Source organism: Saccopteryx leptura, chromosome 5 (assembly GCF_036850995.1).
Source record: "Saccopteryx leptura isolate mSacLep1 chromosome 5, mSacLep1_pri_phased_curated, whole genome shotgun sequence".
NCBI classification, from domain to species: domain Eukaryota; kingdom Metazoa; phylum Chordata; class Mammalia; order Chiroptera; family Emballonuridae; genus Saccopteryx; species Saccopteryx leptura.
Window position 1 is genome coordinate 29262642 of NC_089507.1, and position 25600 is coordinate 29288241.

The 25600-nt window shown below is 44.5% G+C and overlaps 1 protein-coding gene across 2 annotated transcripts in view; it reads right to left on the reverse strand.

Annotated features, from left to right (window-relative positions):
• The window catches only part of RBM47 (RNA binding motif protein 47), a 174240-nt gene that overhangs the window by 82970 nt on the left and 65670 nt on the right, over positions 1 to 25600 (reverse strand). For both annotated transcript variants that reach the window (XM_066386173.1, XM_066386172.1), the window contains exon 3: positions 19723 to 19816. In XM_066386173.1, the coding sequence (XP_066242270.1) occupies positions 19723 to 19816 (94 nt within the window). The remainder of the gene's footprint in view (positions 1 to 19722; positions 19817 to 25600) is intronic.

Consider the following 25600-nt stretch of genomic DNA (forward strand, 5'->3'; position numbering starts at 1 on the left):
GAGAGCAAGTATTCTTACCTCTGTTTTGAAATCTTAGAGGTAAGAAAAAATTAATTTGCTTGTCAAAACGTGACAAACTTTCAGTGGTCAGGGTAAACTCAATCTTCTGATACACACATACAAGTTGTCAAGCGTGCTATCCCTCAGGTGCACTTGATGTCTTTTGACCTCCACAGTTTGTTAGGTTTAGTCCTATTTGCTTAAATACACAAAGCCACAGTGAAGTTTTTCCCATGAAGGAAGTCTTTTCTAATTTTAAAACAATCATTTCTCCCAGCCATTTTGCAATGACTGGGAACTTGTCGGGAGAAAGACTGTTGGCCTCTTATTGCCAGTGTCACTGGGCAAAAATGTACCAAAATCAAGGTCTGTCATAACCAATGGGCTCCTAAATTTTAGTGCCATCTTTACACTTGTGTCTCCTGCCATTAGACACAGTAAACAGGGAATGTTTGCTATACTGCATAGATTACATTTACAAACCAGCTCCTTTCTCCAAGAAGTGAGCATCACAGCCCTGGCTGGGTGGCTCAGTGCATAAAGCATTACCCAGGCACACGGTGGTTGCTGGTTCAATCCTGGTCAGGGCGCATACATGAAGCAATCAGTAAGTACACAACTAAATGGAACAACTAAGTGGAATAACAAATTGATACTTTTCTCTCTCCTTCTCTCCCCCACCCCTACACCGCAAATCAATGGAACAATTTTTTTAAAAAAGTAAGCATTACAGAAATCTTTTGAAGCTACTCTTTTTCTATATTTCCCTATTTGCTATTTAGGTTTTAGCCACTAATGATATGGTCGAGGTATCTGTGTCCAGGCTACCATTGCTGCAATTGTTCAAAGGTAAACATTTAATTAAAGCTTTAGTTTTATCATACATGCTCATATTTTCTTTTTCAAGCTCATATTTTCTACAACTAAACAAGCTAGGAAAAAAATAAAACAAGCCAGAAAACAGTACTTCTAGGACGTACATGTACTCATTTGTTTCTCCAACACTCCCTCTAACCAGCGTGTATCATTCCTAGCCACTGAATGCGTTCTAAAAACACCGATTTAAAGGTAAGAAGCAGTCTTTCAAGCTGACCTTTAATTTGTTATCTAGTCGAAATTTAACAACGGTGGGGGGAGGGAAGAAAGTTTAAAAGAGTTTTCAGAAACCAGAGCCACCATTTAGCAAAAGCTTTTAATGGAATGAGTCATGGGGCATACTGAACTGCAAATCGCAAGGTTCCACGTCGCCTCCTAGAAACACCGCACCCGGCCCTGAATTCTGTGCGAGAGCAAACGCTAACATCCGATTCAGACCGCTGGCAAACCTCAAGCACAGGTAGACTCTACCTCACTCTCCTCAACGGACCAGCGCGTCCCTCTAGTAATACTGAAAACAACATTCGCCTGAAACCTAAGATCGCAATCACCCGGGGACTCTGAGCCACTGAAAAACGCCCCTCCCTTCCCCTCCCCCATCCCCGCCCCCCTTTAGCAGCAGGGGAACTCAATCGCAGGTAACCTGAAATTTTAAACTTTTCTAAATACTAACGTAGAAAACAAGTACCTGGCAAACACCTGGAGCTCCCTTTCGGTGGCTCACTCTCGCCTCCCACACTCTGGCAAGGGAATGCCCTTCAGAACCATGGCTCAGTGCTTTTGGTAAATGTTTTACAGGACACTAAACAGCCTTGAGTCCCACCCTCAGAGCAAACACCATTGAGGGAACACATTATAATGGTCGCAGAGATAGCGTGTGATGTACAATAATGCAAATGAATAGGCGGGCTCTATTAACACAAGGGGGAAAAAATCCCAAACTTTCAAGGGTTAGGAGTAAGCAAGCAGGAAGGGCTTGAAGAAATAAACCCTGACACTAGAAGTGTTGGAGTTTTGTACTATTTATTTATTTTTCCTTAAAGCAGCCTTATGATAAGCTCATTGTTCTAATCCCCGAGCAAGTCCTGGCTTGCTAGACTGAACAAGTGTCAAAGGCAAGAGTTAATAAAGGGGAGAGTTCACCACTGAGTGTGTAGACACAGGAGTACCTGTACATTGACCGTATATTTCTATTGATCAGAGCAACTGCAATTCAAGAAACCTTTTCGTGAACCATCTTTCACAATAAACAAAACGTACTCCCCATTTCCCATCTACCTCAAGTGAATTCACAGTTAAAAAACCCACTCTGCTCCAAACCAGAAGTTTTGCATTCCATTCAAGTTAACAATTACAACTGGAGGATAACAGAAACTTGCTGGCACCGGGTTGCTAGCGTGCCCAGAGTGTCAGGTGCCTCTTGGTACCACCAGGGTTAACCGGGATCATCTGCCCAGTTTCACAGAAACTGCGGGAGTCCGAGGCCCCTGTGGGCAACACACACCTTCTGAGGGCAGGATGGTCTGAGAAAGGACAGGGAGAATTAGTTAGCAATCATCACACCTACTTGCTAAAAGGAGACCAAGGCCATCTAGAGAAGGAAGAATTGACTTTGCCTTCAGAATCACACACAAGGCCAAGTTAGGCAAATACGAAAACCCATTCTCAGATCCCCACCCCCTACCAGGGAAAATGTTCCAAGGGAACAGAAGAAGCTCTGCCCACCCGAGAGCCTAGAGCAGTTCTTCCACGTTTTCAAAACATCTTAAGGGTTACTGCAATTTATTTTTTGTCAGCCCCCCTACCTTATGTATATGGGTTCCATCTTATTTTCAACTTCCTCATGTACAGATGCCTCAGGTTGTAAGTCAGGGTGACTGACTGCGCTTTGGTCTGATGGACTAATCCAGCTTGGGTGGGAGCCTCAGTGACCAGTTGTATCTGCCTCCTGGGCGTGGTGAGGGGCCCTCCCTGGCCTCCAGCCCGGGCTGCCATGGCTTTTGCTTTCACATATTTTGCTCCTGCCTCTAATCCGCCTTCTAGTCTCATCCTGGCCTCTCCTGCCCTTTTGTCTTTTCCTCATCTTCTATTCCCGCTTCCTTCCCTCCTTCCTTTTCTGCCTGGTTCCCCTGAGAGATGACAGGGGTGTGGTGATGAGTCATTATTCTCGGCATACTATTTCTTCTACATACAGTGTGTCCGTAAAGTCATGGTGCACTTTTGACAGGTCACAGGAAAGCAAAAAAAGACGATAGAAATGTGAAGTCTGCACCAAATAAAAGGAAAACTCTCCCAGTTTCATACCTATTCAGTGCAGTTCAATGTGGGCTAATGCACAGATTTGTTAGGGCTCCTTAGGTAGCTATCCCGTATAGCCTCTACAGACTCGTCACTGACTGATGGCCTACCAGAACAGGGTTTCTCCACCAAACTGCTGGTTTCCTTCAACTGCTTATCCCACTGAGTAATGTTATTCCTATGTGGTGGTGCCTCGTTATAAACGTGCCGATATTCACATTGCACTTTGGTCACAGATTCGAATTTAGCAAGCCACAGAACACACTGAACTTTCCTCTGTACCGTCCACATCTGGACTGGCATGGCTGTGGGCTGCTCCGCTGTATACACGGTGTTACCTCATCATCTGCGCATGCGCACATGCTGCCACATCATCCTACAGAAACTGGGAGGGTTTTCCTTTTATTTGGTGCAGATTTCACATTTCTATCGTCTTTTGTTGCTTTCCTATGACCAGTCAAAAGTGCACCATTTACGGACACACTGTATTATTCTATGCAGTATACCAGACAACCCAGCAAAGGGGTAAGACAGGTGTCCTTATCCTACAGATTCCACTGAAGTGACACCAGGGATTCAGAAAGATGTGACACCGGGCCCGGGGTCATGGGGCCGAGCTGATGGGACCGGGGCTGAAGCTCCGCTCTGCAGACAGGCCAGGCTGTCCCCGCTGCCACGGAGCCCTGGCCAGCTCCCCGCGCTCAGATACGCCTCTTTTCGGTGCCCTGCAGTCTCAGCCTGGCCTGTCAACCCTCACTGCCATCTCGGTCTACTTTCCTCTAGGACGGTTCTTCTATCCCCTCCCTCCTTCCCTCTGGGCCAGCCCACCTCTTATCCTGTGGTGGAGTCTATCGCACTTGACCCGTCACCCACCTCCTGGCGACTGCTCTCCTTGCATGCCCTGCTGTAGGCAAACCCAATAGGGGCACATCTCCAAAGTGACAGGTCTGCGTGACTGGGGTTAACTATCGCTTCCTAGGCGTCTGTCCTTGTCAGTGCCTCTCCTGGGTCAACTGCGCATCCACTGCCACACCCCTTAGCACGGTGTACTGTGCTTACTGTTAAGGAACATATTTGAAATCGGATGGGAGAAAAAAATGAGAAGACATATTACAATCCTAAGCAATGCCTCAGTGGATAACACTCCAGATATAAGTGATGGCCTGAGAGTTAGGGTTGCTTTGGCCTTTTTTTAATATATATATTCAGAAGAGTATAAGAAAAGTGGGTCATAAAGACAAGATAGCAAATAAGCCAACTAGTATGTCACACTGTGAAACAAGCAGCGTTTATTAAATGTCAATAATTACTAGGTACTTGATATGTGATTTCATTTCATTTAATCAGACAGAGGGGAGCCAGGCTCAGAGAGGCTGCCCAGGGGTGCACAGCAGACAACAGCAGACCTGGCCCCGGTCCGCACTCCTGCTCTTTGCCTGAGCCGCATGGTCCCGCCCCTGGCCCCCGCAGCCCGCTCTCCAGCAACCTGTCTGCTGCCCAAATCAAGAGCCACTTGCACAGCTTGCTGCCAGCCTGTGCTCAGAACCTGTTTGGCCCTGTTCGTCTGCTCTATTCCTTTTCCCTGGCCTCCCCACCACCTTTCCGCCACCTTTTCTTCTTGTCCCAAAGACAATCTGTTCTGTTCCTTTTGAAGTCGATGAGTAAATCTATTAAGAGGCAACTTGGATTCCCCCACGTCAGGGAAGCCTTTATGTTCATTTTCTTCTGTGGCCATAAATTTGATGTTTGGCTTGAAACAGTGTAGGCAGTATTAAAATTCCGTGTGTTACAGACAGCACTTGGTGTGCTACTGTATTCAAATATTATATCTCATGCTGCCCGGAGACTGAATGCCATGGCCCTGAGACAGAACTACACACGCGCCTTCCGTACAACACAGACGGTTTATTACGGCATCTTCCTACTTCCAGTCACGCAGTCCTGAGTCAGTCTCTGCCCCTCTGTTTTGGGTACGCCAGCATGTGGGTAGAGCCCAGGGATGTTTACCTGCAGAGTTCTGACAGAGAAGGACAACCAGTTCCTGTCACCCCAAGCTTATCATGGAGTCTGTCAGCTCCAGGGGTTTACTTCTAGTTTGGATATCCTTGAGTCTAGCATAACTTTGGTCCTACAAGATGGTTCCAGATTCTGAAAAGGGTTTCGAGCTTCCTTGGATACAAGGAGATCGGGGAGGAGGAAGCATCGGAATATTAAGATTTTATTGGGAGCTGCTCAGACTCCTAGGACCTGCCTTCAGTTCTCTGGAGAGAGCTCCCAAGAGCCTCATCAGTGTGGCTCAGAAACTGCTCACCCACTCCAGTCTAAACCCAGACCCGAAGCAGGCTCCCAACAGCCCAAGAAAGGAGAGGGAGGAATGGGCCAGGGAAACACATGATGAAATCTACACTGCCCAGCACTGTTTTCACGGGATCATCATCTGCTAGACCAGTAGTTCTCAAAGTAAGGGCCCTCGGCCCCCGGGGAACCCAAAGACTCTTTTTTTTTTAAGATTTGATTTACTTTTTTTTTTTTTTTTAGAGAGAGAGAGGAGTGAAAGAATAAGAGAGAGAAAGAGAAGGGGGAGGAGCAGGAAGCATCACTCCCACGTGTGCCTCAACCAGGCAAACCTGGGGTTTTGAACTAGCAACCTCAGCCTTCTAGATTGACGCTGCCATAATTATTTTCACAAAAATGCAATTATTTTCGCCTTACTCACTGCATTGGCATTTGCACTATTGATGAGAAGGCGATGGTGGGTAAGCTGCTGGTAACTCGGCACAAAATAAGGCAGTGACACAGAGCTATACTCGTAGTCAAAACATTTTTCATCACCAGGCACTCACAAAGGTTGTACTTTTTTTTTTAAGAGCCAGTTTTCCTTAAGAATGTACTTGAGGAAACAGGAAAATATTAATTTTATTGTATCTTGACTCTTGCATACATCTTTTCAATATATTGACATATACAGTATCTTGGATATATTCTCTGTGGTGAAATGGGAGGGGTGCGCATAGCAGTCTTATTACATACCAAACTATGAGGACAGTCTCAGGGAAAATCATCTGTGAGACTGAGTTAGAGAACTAGAGCTGCTTTTGTCATGGAACACCAGTTTTACGAATGATCGACAGACAAACAATGGTGATTCAGACTGTGTGTTTGGCAGACGTTTTCTGGAAAAATGAGTAAAATCACTTCAAAGAACATGATTGATGGTATTTATTTCCAATGATAAAATTTAATCTTTCAAGCAAAAGTTACAATTGTTGAGAACTGGAACTCACTACCATGAGCTTGACAGCTTGCCAATAATTAAAGGCATTTCTGATGAGAATAGTTGTGATATTAACAAATGTGATTTTTTAATATTGTCTAATAAAAATGTGTCACTATTTGGAAAATCTTCACAATTCAGTAAACCAATATTTTCCAAACAACCAATTCATAATGTTACAGAATTCATGCCACACATGGGTAAGATCCATTCAAAGGACAAGATAAACCAGTGAATTTTAAGGTAAGAGCAAGAAAAGTTCATTGATAATGGTTTCGGTCCATAGTGCAACTAACTTTTAAGGAACTATCTCTTCCAGAGTTTGGGTTTAGTATCAAAGAAAAATATTCACAATTATCCAAAAAGTCTACTAACATACTCCTCCCTTTTCCAACAATAATCTTTGTGAAGCTAAATTTTCTTTATATGTGCTGATGAAAATAACTAATCTCAACAGATTGAAGGCAAAGCAAATATAAGAATAGAACTGACTTTGGCCCTGGCTGGGTAGCCCAGTGGATAAAGCACTGTCACAGCACACCAAAGTCTTGAGGTTCATCCCAGTTAGGGCACATAGGAGAAGCAACCAATGATTACACAACTAAATGGAACAACTAAATTGAATAACTAGTTGATGTTTCTCTCTCTCTCCCCCCCTTTTTTTTTCTTGCGGGAGAGACAGAGAGAGTCAGAGAGAGGGACAGATAGGGTCAGACAGACAGGAAGGGAGAAAGATGAGGAACATCAATTCTTCTTTGCAGTTCCTTAGTTGTTCACTGATTGATTTCTCATATGTGCCTTGACCAGGGGGCTACAGCAGACTGAGTGACCCCTTGCTCAAGCCAGCGACCTTGGGCTCAAGTTGGTGAGCCTTGCTCAAACCAGATGAGCTCGCGCTCAAGCTAGCGACCTCAGGGTCTCGAACCCGGGTCCTCCATATCCCAGTCCGATGCTCTATCCACTGCGCCACCGGCTGGTCAGGCTCTCCCCCTTTCTATCTCTCTTTTTCTTTCTCTCTCTCTCCCTTCCTCTATCTCTCTGTCAAATCAATGGAAAAATTTTAAAAAAATACAGCTGACTTCTATCAAGGCAGTCATCAAAGAGATTTAGGGAAAAAAAGATTCATAAAAATATCAATGATGCATTCGTCTTACCATCTGTTTTGTTTGGAAATACAAAGTTTTCATAAAATTATTATTTATGTCAACATAAGGTTTTACTATTGTTATTTCTGAAGGAATTATAACTGCCCACATAAATAGGAGCAATTTGGGTTCCTCTATGATTTTTCAGAATGTAAAGGTTGGGTTGCCAAATTTAGCAGTGAAAATTTCAGTGTATCCAGTTCAATTTGAATTTCAGAGAGATAATAAATTATATTTTTATAAGTATCTATGCAATATGTGGAATATACTGATATTTTAAAAATAGTTGTTTTTTTGTTTTGTTTTTTGTTGTTTTTTACAGAGACAGAGAGGAGTCAGAGAGAGGGATAGATAGGGACAGACAGACAGGAATAGAGAGAGATGAGAAGCATCAATCATTAGTTTTTTGTTGTGGTTCCTTAGTTGTTCATTGATTGCTTTCTCACATGTGCCTTGACTGTGGGGCTACAGCAGACCGAGTAACCCCTTGCTCTAGCCAGCGACCTTGGGTCCAAGCTTTGCTCAAACCAGATGAGCCCGCGCTCAAGCTGGTGACCTTGGGGTCTCAAACCTGGGTCCTCAGCATCCCAGTCCGATGCTCTATCCACTGTGCCACCACCTGGTCAGGCTAAAAAATAGTTATTGCTTAGCTTAAGTTTATATCTATTTTAAGCATCCTTTCTTTCATTTGTCTGATAAAATGTGCTGACCCTAAAACATCTAAGAAAGTGTACTAGACCATGCTCCTCACATTTGATCTGAAACACTAATTACAACATTTACTAAGCACCCACTGTGTACCAGACCCAGTGCTGAATTCTTGACACACAGTACTTCTTCAATCATCTCCAAAATTCTACATGACAAATATTACTGATCATCCCTGTTCTATAAATGAGGAAATAGAAACCCAAATAAGTTTAATAAATGAGGAAACAGAAACCCAAATAAGTCAAGGAAAGCCTGACACGACTAAAACCTACCTGCTCAGACACCCAAATCTTAGTTTGTAACTAATAAGCTTACGCTGAACTCTGAATGATGAAGATTCCCAAAGATGATGGGTTTTTCTACATAGCTGCATCTCAAATCTTAGTAAATCAATTTCTGTTGCTTATCTTCTCTGTGTCTGCCTCACGGCCGTGTGTTCTGCTATCGGAACAACAGTGAAATCCAAAGAACACAGGCACGCTGGGAGGGAAGCCTATCCAGAAATGGCCGTCGGCACATTTACTTGGAGCTGACCTTCCACAGGGTGCTTCTCTGGGCATGACAACGGCATTGTTCTGGGCTGGGAATCCCAGAATGGAGCAGCGGTGCATGGGCACTGCTCATTGCTATTCACTGGACGCCACTGCGAGCTTGATGCTGAGCTAGACTCATCCTTGAGAAGAAGCTGGGAATTTCTAAGAGCATCTGTACTAACTGAGGCAAATGCATCCACTGCTGTGAGCCAAGGCCCTGTCTTGCGTATGATCATGACCCAGGCCCCTGGATGTATCTAATCAGCTCAGGCTTGACAGTAAACAAACCAGGGAAAGTAAAATTTTTATGCTCCAGCATGGGGTCAAGGGTATGCACTCCATGGGGCCACGTGATCTGCAAACACAAACAGGAACTGTAGCCAACTAAGGATTCTCCCCCAATCACCATGCTGTAATATAGTGTGGATAGCGACAGACATATAAGGCAGAGAAAGAGAGATACTAGCCTTTTATATGGAAGAGATCTCTTTAACAAAGGGAAGCTGTTTTGTAAACTTGGATTTGAAGATGAGGCCCCTGGCAGTTGTGTATACAGAAGTCAAGGGCGGCAGGAAGAGAAAAGAGATTTGTAAAGAAATCTTTGCAAACTTTGAAAAACAGCCTAGAGGAGAGAGGAAGACAAGGAGAGGGGAGGAGGAAAGGGGATAGATCAGAAAACAAAAGATGCCAAATTGAAATTTATTAGGTAACTGGATAATTATAGAAAAGGTGCATTTTAGAAACCAAGACTTGGTGAGACAGGAGAGAGAGGCCTAGGTAGAAAGAGGGTTTGGGGAAATTCAAGGGCCGGGACACCTGGCCATGAGGCATGCAAAGGAAAAGTAAAGAGTATTTTTACTTTTAGCCTGCCAGGCAGTGGTGCAGTGGGTAGAGTGTGGGACCGGGATGTGGAGGACCCAGGTTCGAGACCCTGGTGTCGTCAGCTTGAGCGCGGGCTCATCTGGTTTGAGCAAAGCTCATCAGCTTGAGCCCAAGGTTGCTGGCTTGAGCAAGGGGATCACTCACTGTGTTGTAGCCCCTGGTCAAGGCACATATGAGAAATCAATGAACAACTAAGGTGCCAATTGATGCTTCTCATCTCTATCCCTTCCTGTCTGTCTGTCCCTATCTGTCCCTCTCTCTCTGTCTCTCTGTCTGTGTGTGTATGTCTCTCTCTCACACACATATGTACACACTGTTGGGCAGATAAAATATATTATGCTCACTTTGTTAAAGATGGCGCTGCCCCCATGGATGCCTGTCACCCAGATGATAATATTAGTTGCCCTTCTTGCTTGGGATGGGCGTGACTATACTAATGTGTGTTGGGGGAAGGCTTTCGCTCCAAAAGGTTTTAAAAGGAGGAGAGATCCCGCTGTTCTAGAGAAGAGTGATTACGTTCTAGGAAGAGCAGATGGAGGCAGGGCAGGGAAACCACATGGAGGATGCAGCTAGAATGGTGGATTAGGAGAAGGAATGGGGAATAGAGGTGAATAAGGCTGATGAGGTAGAAACCTTTGATTCTAGGAAACTCGGATGAGTCCGTGGCTTTGGGAGCTCTGAATGGAAAGGGAAGTATTTCCCGCTCTGTGTATTTCTCGCCTGCCCGGGTGCAAGTCTAGAATAAAGGACAATGGAACACCAGTTCTTGGCCCCATTGTTTCATTACAATCTGTCCAAATCAAATGTGAACCTGCACAAGCCAGGCAGCTGTGATGGTGGCTGCGGCTACTGGACACACACAGAATAATGTTTACTTTTAAAACTGTCAATTTTGTAGTTTGTCTCAGACCCACCTGGCAGGGTTCCAGTCTCAGTGCAGATCCTGGCCCAGCCCTGCCCTTTGCCTCTCTAATTAGGCTCCTTTGTCTGCCCACTCAGTCTAGACCCTTAAGTGCTGAAAGGAGTGTCTGCAGGAGGAAAAGGGAACAAATAAATTGTAATGCAATGCTGGGCTCCCTCCTTAGATAAAGAGAGGGGCCAGGATTCTTGCAGCTTTCCCTTTCACAGGGCCTTCAGAGTTTATTCTCCTATGTCAGGGAGGACACAGCCAGAAACTGGCTCACCTAATTTCCAAGGTCAAGACCAGAACACACTGACTTTGGATCCGAGGACTCGCTTTCTACCTTCAGAGCAGAGTCAATGGCCCTGCCTGCTTTGGATATAAGTGACGGAGCCAAGTGGCCTCACTGTTCCCCACCAGGCCGCTGCCTTACTTCCCCTGTCTCCAGGGTTCTCTAAAGCACACAAGAATGAGGAGTTCTAGGCCCTTGCGTATGAGACACAGGCCCTGGTGACATTTCTGAAAGCAACTGCCCTTGAAAAGTGGGTGGACCTGTACATGAAGGTCACCAGTCACTAGATAGTAAATATTTTAGGCTTTGCAGGCCATATGGTTTCTGTTACATTTTGTTCTTTTTCTTTTCTTATAATCCCTAATAATGTACAAACTATTCTTAGCTACATACAAAACACACAAAAACCGAGCAGAGCAGGCCATAGGTTGCTGATCCCTCACTTACAGCAGTGCCCAGGGGTGAGCAGCATGTACCAGTGAATGACTTCCATCTACAGTATGGCTGAATATAGTGTTAAAACGTTAGGGAGATGTTACACCACCTCCTCACTGACAAAGACTACCTAATCTTCACGCCACTTGCCCAAGTCTGACATTCTCTATTCGTGGGGTCATCTCACCTTAGCTGTGGTCCCCTTTGAAAAAGAATTTAGCTGTGTATCTGGCAGGGAATTAAATCCTCAAATGATAGCCATATATTTGGAAAATTAAGAGAAGCAGGATTTAAAATAGACTAGAATATTTTTAATCGGTTATTGGGCAGATAAAATATATTATGCTCACTTTGTTAAAGATGGCACTGCCCACGTGGAGGCCCGTCGCCCAGGTGATATTAATGTGTGTTGGGGGCGGGCTGTGGGCAGGCAGGATCCTTGTAGCCAGGGGCTTGGTTTTAGGACTAAGCCTTTCCCATCCTTTTTTTTTTTTTTTTTGATGTGGGGTGGTACAATCCCATCATGCCTCAGATAAGTGACTTTGTATTAGAGACTTCCCTATTTTGTATATTGGATTAAAGGCTTTGATTTCTACACTATAAAATGGGGGCAGACCAGGAGCTTGCTCTCTTGGTTCCTGAGATTAGCATTAGAGGAGAGAACAGAGAGGAGAGAGCAGAGAGAGGCCACATGGAGGAGGCCAGGTGAAGCAGCCAAGATGGTGGAGTGTTGAGGGAGAAGCCAGTTTGTGCAGAGTTTGTGCAGGGAGAAGGAAGGAGATGGGGAACAGAGGTGAATAAGTCTGGTGAGCTAGAAACCTTTGATTCTAGGAAACTCGGATAAGTCGGTAGCTTTGTGAGCACTGAATGAGTGAGTTTTGGAGCCCAGTGTGTGTTTTTACTTGCCCGCCTGGTGCAAGCTAGGATTAAAGATGATGGCCCACCAGTTTCTGGCTCTGTTCTCTCTTTACCGACTGTCCGAATCTAATGTGAACCTGCATGGGCTGGGCAGCTGTGATGGTGGCCGCGGCAACTGGCTTCACAGACATCCAAGTCATATACTAACCAGCAGAAAGGCTGGGGCCAGAAACTTGGTTTCCTAATTTCTAAATTAGTTCTCTTTATACTACTCTACTCTATTACTATATAGCACATTGCAAAGTTAGTACTAAAAATCAATTCAACTAATACCCATAAAGTGTTTCCAACATGCCCAGCACGGACTAAGTGCTCTAGGAATACAAAAGAATTTTAAGAGAATTCCTGCTCAATGTTTTAGTTCTGAGAAAGTAAGGCACACACACAAAGCAAATATATTGTTTTACATTGTTATGTAGCGATCTGGCTAAAACAGGGTGAATAAAAGTTTCTGTGATGATGAAAAGATTCTCTACCTGTGCTGTATAATACAGTATCTAGTAGCCACCTGTGGTTACTGAGCACTTGAAATGTGGGTACTGCAACTAAGAAGTGGCTGATGGTGGCTGCAGCAAGTGGCTCTACACTCCCACTCTAAAATTAATTAACACATTTAATAAAAAGAATATATATAGTACACATTCTGTCATTTCTCCCTCTTACACTGTAAAGCCAGAAGCCAGGGCCACCATCACAGCCGCCTGGCCCATGCAGGTTCGCACTGGATTCGGACAGTCAGTAAAGAAACAACGGAGTCAAAAACTGGTGGGCCATCATCTTTAATTCTAGCTTGCACCCGGCAGGCAAGTAAAAACACACACTGGGCTCCAAAACCCACTCACATTCAGTGCTCACAAAGCTACGGACTTATCCGAGTTTCCTAGAATCAAGAGTTTCTAGCTCACCAGACTTATTCACCTCTGTTCCCCATCTCCTTCCTTCTCCCTGCACAAACTCTACACAAACTGGCTTCTTACTCAACACTCCACCATCTTGGCTACTTCTCCTGGCCTCCTCCACATGGCCTTTCTCTGCTCTCCTCTCTGCTCTCTCCTCTAATATTAATCTCAGGAACCAAGAGAGCAACCTCCTGTTCTGCCCCCATTTTATAGTGTAGAAATCAAAACCTTTAATCCAATATACAAAATAGGGAAGTCTCTAATACAAAGTCACTTATCTGGGACATGATGAACATGATTGTACCACCCCACATCAAAAAGGGTGGGAAAGGCTTAATCCCAAAACCAAGCCCCAGGCTACAAGGATCCTGCCTTCCCACAGCCCGCCCCCAACACACATTAATATCACCTGGGCGATGGCTTCCATGTGGGCAGTGCCATCTTTAACAAAGTGAGCATAATATATTTTATCTGCCCAACATACACTTATGACAGAACCACTATTGATCACAGAACTCCTTCCTTCTGAGCACATATGGGCTCTCAGGAATCTCCGTGCAGCGTATTTCCAATTGCCTGGATCTGATATATAACGTGAAACCTGTCTGCCATTCCAGATACAGGTAAAGGTAACAAAAGTGAGCTGGAGGAGGAAGTACTTGAGCTGAACCTAGAAAGACTACATTTGGGCAGGTAGAGTGGACAGAGGGTGGGGCTCTCATGCACAGAACAGCAGGAGCAAAGGAACTGGATTGAGTTCTCGTGGTTCTGTGACAGGGAGAATGCTGGCAGGCAAGGAGGGAGGATTGTGCTGGGTGTGGTGCAGATAAGGGGATGGCAGAGGGTGGGGCTAGATTAAGGAGACCTTTGGATTCCAGGAGTTTGGACTTTTCTCAAGAGCAATAGGAGCCCCTGAATGTCTAAGCAGGAAAAGGGCTGGAGAAAAATCACATTTTAGGATGGCAACTCTGATAGCCAGCCACAGAATGGGGTGCATAATGCATATAAACATACAGGGACCAGTAAGAAGGCTATTCTGTTAATGGTTTTTTGTCTTCATTTAGGAAAGTAATACTTGTTTATTGAAGAATATGTATAAATCACAGAAAAGCATATATTAAATTAAAACTAGAACTCTACCATTCAAACTCAACCACTATTGGCATTTTGATATGGTTTCTCCCAGGGTTTTTTTTTTCCTCTTTCCATGACTATTATCGATATAATAATTTAGGAATAAGGTTAAGACTAAAGTTAGAAAGTGTGTAGCCTGACCAGGCGGTGGCGCAGTGAATAGAGCGTCGGACTGGGATGGGGATGCGGAGGACCCAGGTTCGAGACCCTGAGGTCGCCAGCTTGAGTGCGGGCTCATCTGGTTTGAGCAAAGCTCACCAGCTTGGACCCAAGGTCACTGGCTTGAGCAAGGGGTTACTTGGTCTGCTGTAACCCCCTGGTCAAGGCACATATGAAAAAGTAATCGATGAACAACTAAGGTGTTGCAACGAAAAATTGATGATTGATGCTTCTCATCTCTCTCTGTTCCTGTCTAACTCTCTCTCTGTATCTGTAAAAAAAACAAAACAAAAAAACCCGTGCAGTAGTGCGAATAAAGAGGAAAGGCTACAAAAGAAATCTGTAAGTAAGGCAGCAGGGTAAGAGGAAAGACCACTAGCACCAAGGGACCTGAGTTCTGGACCCGACTACTTCCATGGACCTCCCCTCTTTCAACCCCAGACTTGGTTTCCTCATTTAATAACCAAGCTACTGGTCTAGATCAACTTCTGTCCAGTCATGAATCAGATGAGATTTTTGAGAACTTCCCTCAAGACCTAAAGTAGAACTAAAATATGTGTATGTGTATTTTAAGTGAACATCACATATAGCTAGCAGGGGTTGTCATAAGACAAAAATGTTCACTTGATCTTTAAGCTGTACCAACAACTTACAGCCCATTGAAATCTACAGGACTGTAAGTATAAAGTAACTTTTTTTTTCCTTTTTTTAGCAAGAGAAACAGAGGCAGATAGAGAGGCAGAGAGAGAGACAGATAGGGACAGACAGACAGGAAAGGAGAGAGATGAGAAGCTTCAGTTCTTTGTTGTGGCACCTTAGTTGTTCATTGATTACTTTCTCATATGTGCCTTGTCTGGGGGACTCCAGCAGAGCCAGTGACTTCTTGCTCAAATCAGTGACCTTGGGCTTCAAGACAGCGACCTTTTGTCTCAAGCCAGCGGCCATCGGGTCATGTCTATGATCTCATGCTCAAGCTGGTGAGCCCGCGCTCAAACCAGTGAGCCCAGTCAAGCCAACCTCAGGATTTCGAACCTGGGTCCTCTGTGTCCTAGGCTGACGCTGTCTCTATTGCACCGCCGCCTGGTCAGGCTAAGTAATTACACCATATATTCTGAGCACTGCTGTGTGGAGGATGCGCACAGGGAATCCGTTCCCAGATAGGACTGCACCAGGCAGGGGCAGCAGCTTCCAAGGAGCCAAAGGTTGTTAAGACCCAATCCATCTTCTCAGACCACAGGAAAAACAAAAACAAAAACAGCCGCTGGAGAACACAAATCATGCTCTCTGGAAAAAAACCAACAATGCCTAGCCAACCATCTGTTAGTACATAGAAGTATAAAACAGTGGTTGTCACATGAGGCTCAGTTATAGTTTCCAAAAGATACTGATAGGGTTCCTCCTCAGATCAGTTCATTTGGAGTCTTAGTGAGTGGGCTCTGTGCAGTGGTATTTTGTTAAAAGTTTTCAAAATGACTGAGCCTGAAGCACAAGCAGATGTCCCAGAGCAAGAACAGTTCAAGGAGCAACTGTGCTGGTAGCCACCCTGCTTACGAGCGGCAGCCGGTTCCTGGGGGGGGCGGGGGGGGACCACACACGGGACTGGAGGCCAGCACAACCCACCTTTATCATGTGCATACGAAACTACACACAGTTCCTATTTCAGAGTGTAGGATCTGCCACTGACAACGCGTCCCGTTGTCTTCTTCACTGAACCACGCTTTCAAGAACTCCTAGGGACTCTCACCAGTTAGTGCCCTCTGGTCAATGGACATGCCTTTCTCTGAAGATCATTTGAGCCTCAAAGGGTATCGTAGTTAAAAAGTGTAGACCTGACTCAGACTGACCGAGGTGTGTGCACCAGCTTTGCCACGCACTCCCTGCACGACCTTGTACAAGTGACACATTCTCTATTATTCCTCAGTTTCCTCACTTGACTAACATCTTTAGGTAGAAACTAAATGAGGACAATAAGTCAAGCAAGATTTCTTTTGTGCCTGGCACTTAGTAAGCAATCAATAAATACTATCATTATTTATCATTTATTTTCATCAGGGTTCCTTCTATCTCCAACATTTTATGGTTCTAAGAATCATTTGCTATCTGCACAGAATCAGGAGGCATCGTCATGCCTCTATTAAAATATCTTATCTTCAGGCCCCTTTCACCCAGACTGAGTCCTCAATAATCACTTCATTCTTTCCTTAAGATGTCCCTTCGTATTTTGCGGGTCTTGGTCTTAATTTCAAAAGGACCTCACTTATTTTGCAGACACAGAATTTTTGTTACGCTTGACAAAAGCAATGTGGTTGTTCTGTTACTGTTATTTCTTGGCAGCACAGGTGCCCATGACTATGGTTGAAGTGAATGTCAGATGTTCTACTCCTGTCTGTCCTTGTGAAACAGCTGCCAACACCTCGGGGCACTGGCATGAACCAACGCCCAGCCCTGATGAGGCCCCAACTCAGCATAACTTTGATGTATATCTGATGACTGGTTAGAAGACCTTGTTCTTGGAAACTTCAGGCCTGACGTTTGAGTGTTGCCCATGAGATTTGACTAAAAGGCTGATGCTGACTGTAGCCATGGATTTCAGCCTCATAACCTTGGAGTATTCTCTTGCTTTCCCTAGCACCAATATCCTCCTGCAAAGCATAATGCCATCATCGACCTGTTATTCTGCCAAGAGACACACACATTTTGTTGATGCCCACAGCTTTCTTTTTCCTTGTCCATGGTGGCAACAAACCTCTTCCTTTGAGGAAGACAGTCTTCCTTTTGTAGGTCCGCTTGTCAGCCACAATGTTATTGGTTGAGGCATGGCCCACGGCCACCGCTCTGCCTTTCCAGTTTTGGAAATGGGTTAGCTTGTTTTGCAAATAGCAAGTCATCAAGGAGCAGGCTGCCAAAGGAACCACTGGCTCTATGAAACTTTTGCCCATGCGAATGAAATAATTTTAAAAGGGGAAATTATCCAGTTTGTGATTAACCACAAACACCCTGTGAAAACTTGTTATTCCCCGCGAAATCCAGTTATTCCAAATCCATGTTCATTTGGGGATGGAAAACAGACCTGAGGATCTTCCTAGCTACAGAAATGCCTTGTTATGAAGTCACTGGTTGACTTTATCCACAAAGGGCTATGGGTAAGTTGGGCCCAATTATTCTGACATCAGGTCTTTTTGAAAAGTTCTTCAGTTTATATCACCATTGACTACACATGGTTCATTATGAACTACAAAGGACTTCGGGGTTACTATTGCACAAGTTCTCAACGCCAACAGGCCCCATACTTGAATTAGAACTTTTGTTGAACTAGATCAGAGATCAGAAAAAAGCAAACAGTCCAGAGAACAGGGTGATGGGTTTGCTCTCTGGTAAATCTAGATACAAATGAGAATAGAGGTCCATTCACTTCTACTGTGTTTTCAAACGTGCCATTAAATATTTGAGTTATAATGCTGCTTGTTATAACTCCTGTTTTATTGTGAATATTTCTTCTTAACTAGATGCCTAAGCTTTCATTGTTAAACTCCCCTGGGGCAAGGATGATGTCTGAATCATCTTTGTATCCCTTGTACCCCTACCGCAGTATCTTGCATATGGGGGTCTTTTGTATGTCTATTCAAATTAAATTACAGACCTTTATTTCCCTCTCTGTATAGTGACCAGTTATTTGGTGCCAAATAAATAGTTATATATGATAGAAAAACATGTCTTCTATTTTCAGGTCGCAAAGCAAGAAAATCACGTTAGAAACCGCTTTTGGGGATTGCCTTCAGCATCCTGGCATCATTTTGTGACAGGTCCCTATTATTGGCTGACTAAACAAAAGACAATCTGTTTCAACTCATTTGCTTGACCTTTGTGTGTCTTTGTTCCTCAGTATGTTTCCTACATACTGCAGGAGTTGTGCAACTGTGTGAAGCTTACCTTAAGTCCTATTGGAGTTACAGTCTGCCCTCTTGGTAAAAATTCCAAAACACTTTTCCTGATGGCTGCCCCTCTCACTAACGGTTAGGTTAAGGCCTTGGATTTTAAACTCCCTTAACTCCTTACACGTCTTCAATGCACTCATTACTCTTTTATATTCAATGTCTGCCTTGACTACCAGACCAAGTTCTTTGGGGCAGAAATCCAATTCTTTCTGCATTTACCTCTTAATTACCCAGTTCCTAGCACAGAGCCTGGCACATAGCAGGTGCTCGGAATATGTTAACCAATTTACCTGTATGCCTACTGATTTCAGCATTAGCGTTCTATCTCCTGTGGGGCCCTACAAAATGGAAGTTCTACAAATCTTCAAGCCTATAAAAAAACAGGCCCATGTGGCCTGGGGAATCCTGCCCATTCTGTGTCATTCGTTCTATAGAGACACTATTTTCCCACACGTGCAACATGAATGTGGACTCGAACTCATTCACAGATAAATGGGTGCTGACAGATCGTTCTGAAGGTAGAGCACAGTCAGCATTTTCGCTGCAAGTCTTATGGTGCTGATTGTTGGAGGGGATCACGGCTTTGGATAACAGAGTCGGATTCTGGGATCTGTTGCCCAGGAGGCTGCTCTGTCATCCCCCACGGGCTGTTCTGACTGCAGGCACCTCTGCCTAGGAGGTCCCGGGGCGACTGACCTCAGAATCATCATATGAAGTCACCGAAAAAAATTAGTTTTTCCTCTGAGTATTAAAACCTTAAATTGTTTCTTTGGTAAGTACAGAATTCTTATCGATTCGCTCTTTACCTGCCCTCTTCAAGAAAAAAAATATTTGTTCGATACCTTAAAAAAGAAAAAAAGCATTTGTACCCTGTGAAAAACAGGAGATAGAAAACACTTAAGCTTGGTCACCTGGAGATTATCGGTGCTGTGTTTCACCCAATCTAAGTCTGCGTAAGATGCATCCCAATTTCAGACACGTTAACTTGTGGGGAGAAAACACATTCTAGAGTTGACAAACTACAGTAAACACGACAGGGAAAAACTCAATATTGAAAGAGTTTAAGCAAAGTCATTCAAATATGGCTCCTGTCCTTTGTGACTGTGGAATCCTCTGGAGACATGCGGGCTTATAAATACACAGAGCACTGTGGCCTAGTAAGTTAAGCAAACACCCAGAAGCAGAACAATATGTGTTGGTTAGAAACAAAGGCAGGGGAAAAGAGAGGGGATTAGTATTTGAATGTCACTATGTAATGTTCACCTACTCTTCTCCACCCCTGGCTCATGTTCATTTGAGCCGTGGTCAAGATGTAGCCAGCTTGACTTACCAAACCTCTTCAGCGAGCCCAGGAATGGCTGATCTCTGTCTGCTGGGTGACCTGATGCAAGGTGTCCGTCCTTCTAATGCCTCTGTTACATGAACTGTGAAACAGAAAAGACAGCACCACTGAACCAGAGACCAGAGACCGCTAACGAGGAGTACGTGGTTAATGAGCACTAAAAGTAATGGAGGAAGGAGGGTACTTAAGAAGAATAAATACAGTGTTTTGTTATTATCACACATCTCCGTGTGTACGCGGATTACAAGGAAAGCTACATAACCGGACAGTATAGGAAATTTCCACTGGCCCATATACGTGGAGAAAATAGGTCAATTCTGCAAGGCTATTCAGGTTCATATTAGCTAAAGGACAGTCACGGAAGAGAATTTTACTTTGACAAAGAGAGAAGAGGGAAATTTAAGGAGAGGTGGTGTTGACAGGGATGGGAAGACCACAGGTTTGCCCAGGTGCTCAGAACTCAGCTCTACTGCTTGCTAGCTGGGTAACCTTGGGAATTCTACTCAACCTCTCTGAGCCTCCTTTAACTCATCTATATGGGCCTAATGCAATCCACCTGTTAAGGACATCGTGACAATAAATAAGACAACAGATATGAAGACCTTGGGACCCCATATGAAAGCAAACACTCATGAAGGGCAGTTATGATGATTATATCCATGTAAGTTTCTTTCTGCAGAGGCACTGTAAATTGTGGTCTATTCAGGTAAATCACCGCACACTCAAAATTATTTAAAGCACTGTGAGCTATTAGTATAATATTTTAAATGTTCCTTAGCCTTTGGTAGCTCTTTACAGCTAGCTTTTCTGTCCACATATAACTAATATTCCATAACTATTCAGCTCATCTCTAAGTAAAAACACTTGATTAGCTCACTCTGTACAGAGATTTTCTTATGCTACTTCCCCACGAAGAATAAGTAAAACTCCTGCCCTCTTCAAGAAAGGCTACGAGTCCACAACTTACCCCTTGGAAATAAATTACTGAATCCTGCTCACCTCTGTGGCCCACCTCAGTAATCATTCATTCCAAAGTTCTTCCCAACCCAATGGCCTAATTAACTAAGGTTGAGCTTTTGATTAACATACAGTGCTTGAAGGAACTTTGACCCACACAGAAACTTGGTGTTTAACTTGCTTCTCTGAGTCCAAGCTGTATCACCAATGCCAGTTTCAAGGGTAATAAAGGACCTAGCTGTTTGCTTATAGCAAACGGAGGCAGTGCCGTGTCATTACCCGACTTTTATCTCTGCTGTCCACTGAACCCTGGACAAAGAAAAGTTTGCAGCCTGTATGTCAGTTTTTAGAGTGAACAGAATGAAAGGACATATATTTCCAAACTGAAAAGCACCTAAGTTCTACCTGGCACACTAACTAAACGCCGATTGTTTAAGAAACATGAGTCTGCTCCCGAGATCTGAGTGCCCCGAGTGCAGAGCAGGTGTCTGAGCAGGTGCAGGTTGAGTCTGTCCAGATTCTGCCTGGGTGAGCCGGCGGCGCTCTGCTGGCTCCTGAGTTCTTCTTTACCAGTGTGTTACATAAAACATACGCCAGGCACAAGGCAGAGGCCACAGTAGCCGAGAGCTCATGTTCCTGGCTGTCATGAGGTTAATACTGTCCCCCCAAAATTCATTTGTTGAAGCCCTGGCCCCCAGAATGTCAGAATGTGACCATATTTAATTACGGGGGGTTTTTTTTGTATTTTTCTGAAGTTGGAAACGGGGAGGCAGTCAGACAGACTCCCGCATGCACCTGACCAGGGTTCACCTAGCATGCCCACCAGGGGGCGATGCTCTGCCCGTCTGGGGCTTCGCTCTGTTGCAACCAGAGCCACTCTAGCGCCTGAGGCAGAGGCCACAGAGCCACCCCCAGCGCCTGGGCCAACTTTGCTCCAATGGAGCCCTAGCTACGGGAGGAGAAGAGAGAGACAGAGAGGAAGGAGAGGGGGAGGGGTGGAGAAGCAGATGGGCACTTCTCCTGTGTGCCCTGGCCGGGAATCGAACCCGGGACTCCTGCATGCCAGGCCGACGCTCTACCACTGAGCCAACCGGCCAGGGCCAGAATGTGACCGTATTTAGATATAGGGCCTTTAAACAGGTAATTAATCAATGACATGAGGTCAAATGGGTGGATCCTAACCCAATATGACTGTTGTCCTTATAAGAGGAGATTAGGACACAGACTAAGGAACAGCCACACAAGGGCACAGTGAAATGGTGGCCATCTGCAAGTCGAAGAGAGAAAGCTCAAAAGAAACTAAATCCACTGACACCTTGATCTTGGACTTCCAGCCTCCAGAATTCCAGAACTGTGAGAAAATAAATTCCTCTTGTTTAGGCCACCCAATCTGTGGTATTTTGTTATGACAAACCAGGACACTGCCCCACGCCCTGCACATCACTACCCTATGTCCCAGGACCGAGCAGGCAATAAATGAGCGGAGTAGATAAAGAGTAAGATAATAGGAGTGGTACAGACAGTGGTAAATAGGAGAGGACATGTTCTATCTACAGCCATCAAATGTTCAAACTCCAAAATACCGTGAGGCCATACAAAATATATCCACGGCTTAATTATGTTGGTGACCCTTCGGTTGCAATCCCTGGGCTAAACCATTGTGATCCGGGGCTAAACCATTGCGATCTGACATTTAACAACAGTGATATTTTAAAATATTCACTATTTGTGCTTTTAAAAAATATTAATTGAGGCCTGACCTATGGTGGCACAGTGGATAAAGCATCAACCTGGAAACACTGAGGTTGCCAGTTCAAAACCCTGGGCTTGCCTGGTCAAGGCACATATGGGAGTTGATGCTTCCTGCTCCTCCCCCTTTCTCTCTGTCTCTCTCTCTGTCTCTCTCTCTCTCTCTGTCTCTCTCTCTCTCTCTCTCTCCCTCCCTCCTCTCTATAATGAATAAATATAATCTTTAAAAAATAAAATAAAAAAAAAACCTCACCCTTCTTTTTTTTAAAAAAAATATATTAATTGAACACTTACTATAGGTCAGGCCCTAGGCCAGGCACTGGGCATAGCAGTACTGAATAAAATAGGTGTTTTCTCTGCCTTCACAGTATGTAACATCTGTATAGACCGTCAGGTATTGAGTTCGGCTAGAAATATCAAGTTGAAAAGACAAAGTTGCTGCCCTCTCAGAGGGTGCAGATTAGTGGGGCACAGAGGTGCAACAAGAACATTATAAAACAATGTGACACTGGCTCAACATGCAAGAGGCAATGGAAAATGGGAAGATGACGACTCCAAGTCTATCCAAGTTAATCAAGGAAAATGTGAGCCAACTCCTTAAGGGTGAGGTGCAGTCTGCCTGGCAAACAGGAGGGTGGACAAAGAGAGGGCACTTTCTAGACAGAAGGAACAGTCAGTTCCTGGGTACAGGGACATGAGAGGGCATGGCATCTTTGGACAATGACAACAAGCTGGACTGAGGGTGGGCAGCGGAGAGCAGCAAGGTGTGACCAGTGAACACGGCGAGGACCCAGCAGCTCACGTGCTAGTGCACAGTGAAGCACTGGAGAATTTTAATCAGGTGATGGCGCCCCAGTTCTATGTGAGAAAGATCACGCTGACCACAACTCAGCAGGGGCTACAGGCAGGGCAACCCATCGGGAGAAGATGAAGGCAAGAACCAGGGAGACAGACAGATGGATGTTTGGTGGGCAAGGCCAGGGGTGCACAACTGGAATCGTCATGGCATTCAACCACGGCCCCGGGTGACATTGCCCAAGGACATTATGTGCGTAAAGAGAAGCACTAGTTTTCCTAGCTGGGTACTTTCATCAATGAGAACACACATTTCTTCAGAAACTCTTAATTTCATTCATCTTACATTTCACATCAGGAAACTAACTTTACTCTCTTTTCCGGCAAAGCCATTAAGTGTATGTACCTCAGTTTCCTTATCTGTGAATATGATAGTAATGGCACTTCCCTCACAGGGATTCTTGAGTTCATTAATACAAATAAGTACTTACTTAAGTGTGACAAATGTGTGCAATTTTTAGAGCAGAAATAAACTTGCCAGAACAAATGCATAATTAATGACTGCAATGAACAGCTCTCCTTCTCATTGAAGATGAGCCAGATTAAACCAACAACCACAACCACAGGGTAAAAACTTTCACACGGTAATTGTCTTAGAAATGAGCAGCCTCGGCCTGACCTGTGGTGGCGCAGTGGATAAAGCATCGACCTGGGAACACTGAGGTCGCCGGTTCAAAATCCTGCACTTGTCTGGTCAAGGCACATATGGGAGTTGATGCTTCCTGCTCCTCCCCCTTTCTCTTTCTCTGTCTCTTACTCTGTCTCTCCTCTCTAAAATGAATAAATAAAAAAAGAAATTAAAAAAAAAAAGAAAGGAGCAGCCTCTATTCCTTGATCTCCCCTGAGTTCTCCCACAGCCTCTTGGAAAGGGGCCCCCACACTTTACATGATCATGAATGTAAATTTATAAAATGCTTTGTCTCGGGTAAAATTTTTTCAAAGATTAAATTAAGGGGCTGTGGGACCTGCAAGGGGAAACTGAGGCAAAAGGCCACCCGGGAACTTTCCAGGGAGAAGGAAATATCTCCCTTGGTTGGGGCAGGGATTCCAAGTGTATGTGTTCCAAAGATCAATGCAAATGTGCGGATTTTATTATGTGTAAATTTTACTCCAACAAATATTGAATGAAGGTAGAAGGGCTGGAAGATAGGAAGACAGGGAATTCACAGAAAAACGGATGTTCCTATTCCAACGAGAAGGAAAGGCAGATTTGCACGAAAGACGTTGCCTTAAAACTCAGTTTCCAGCCTGACCTGTGGTAGCACAGTAGCTAAAGCGTCAACCTGGAACGCTGAGGTCGCGGGCTCGAAACCAGGCTAGCCGGGCCAAGGAACCTAGGACAAGCAATGAGCAACTAAAATGCAGTAACTATGAGTCAAAACTTCTCACTCCCCATGACCCTCCCTCTTTCTCCTCTCCCTGTAAAAATCAATAAATAAAGTCTTTTAAAAACTCAGTTTCCAAAACTATCATCTTTTAGATGGGATGAAGCTGGCTAGGAATGTCAAAGAGTGTGCTTATGCAACAAACACGTTGAAAAGTCACCCTCCTTACCCTATGCCTAAACAACAGCACTTTTTGCCCCTAGTTTCACTGGACAAGCTGCCCTCTTGTGGCTTTGACATGTATTTCCTGGGCACGAAGCGGGCGGTTACTAAGTGACCCCAGCGGGATCCCAGGCTGCCCACAGATATTTCTCAAGATAACTGAGAAGGGGCGTGCTGGCCGCTTGCACACGAGAAAGCACACAGGCCATTACGGGCTTGTGACACAGCTGGGCTTTAAATAACTTAAGAAAACAGGGTCGCCACCAAGTACTTATGGTTTGAAGTTGATGAATTCAAAAGACACTTGATCTCAATTTAAACTCTTGGCTCATTTTAACAAACTTTAGTACACACTTTCACTTTTGTAACACAGAAGCTGCGTGTCACAAGCAAGCATGTGTCTCAAACAGGGTGAGTGCAAAGAAGAAAACTGAAAAGTTTCAGGTCCACCATCTGGGAGTACTATTCAATATTCCCGAGATATCTTTGCACAAAGAGAGAAAACAAACACCACCACCAAGCAAATACAACCCAAAACTCTGGGTTTTATTAGCATTGGCACATGGGGAAGCTAGGTGTCTTGTGAAACATTAAGCATTTGTTTAATAAAAGGGAAGAAGGAAGGACAAGGGTGGAGGGAGGGAAGAAGGAAGTAGACAAGAACAAAAGGGAGGGAGGGAGGAGGAAGGATCCAATAGCACTTCTTTCAAAAGTTGCACTAAAAGGGAGGATAAAAGGTGGCACAAACATTAACTCGA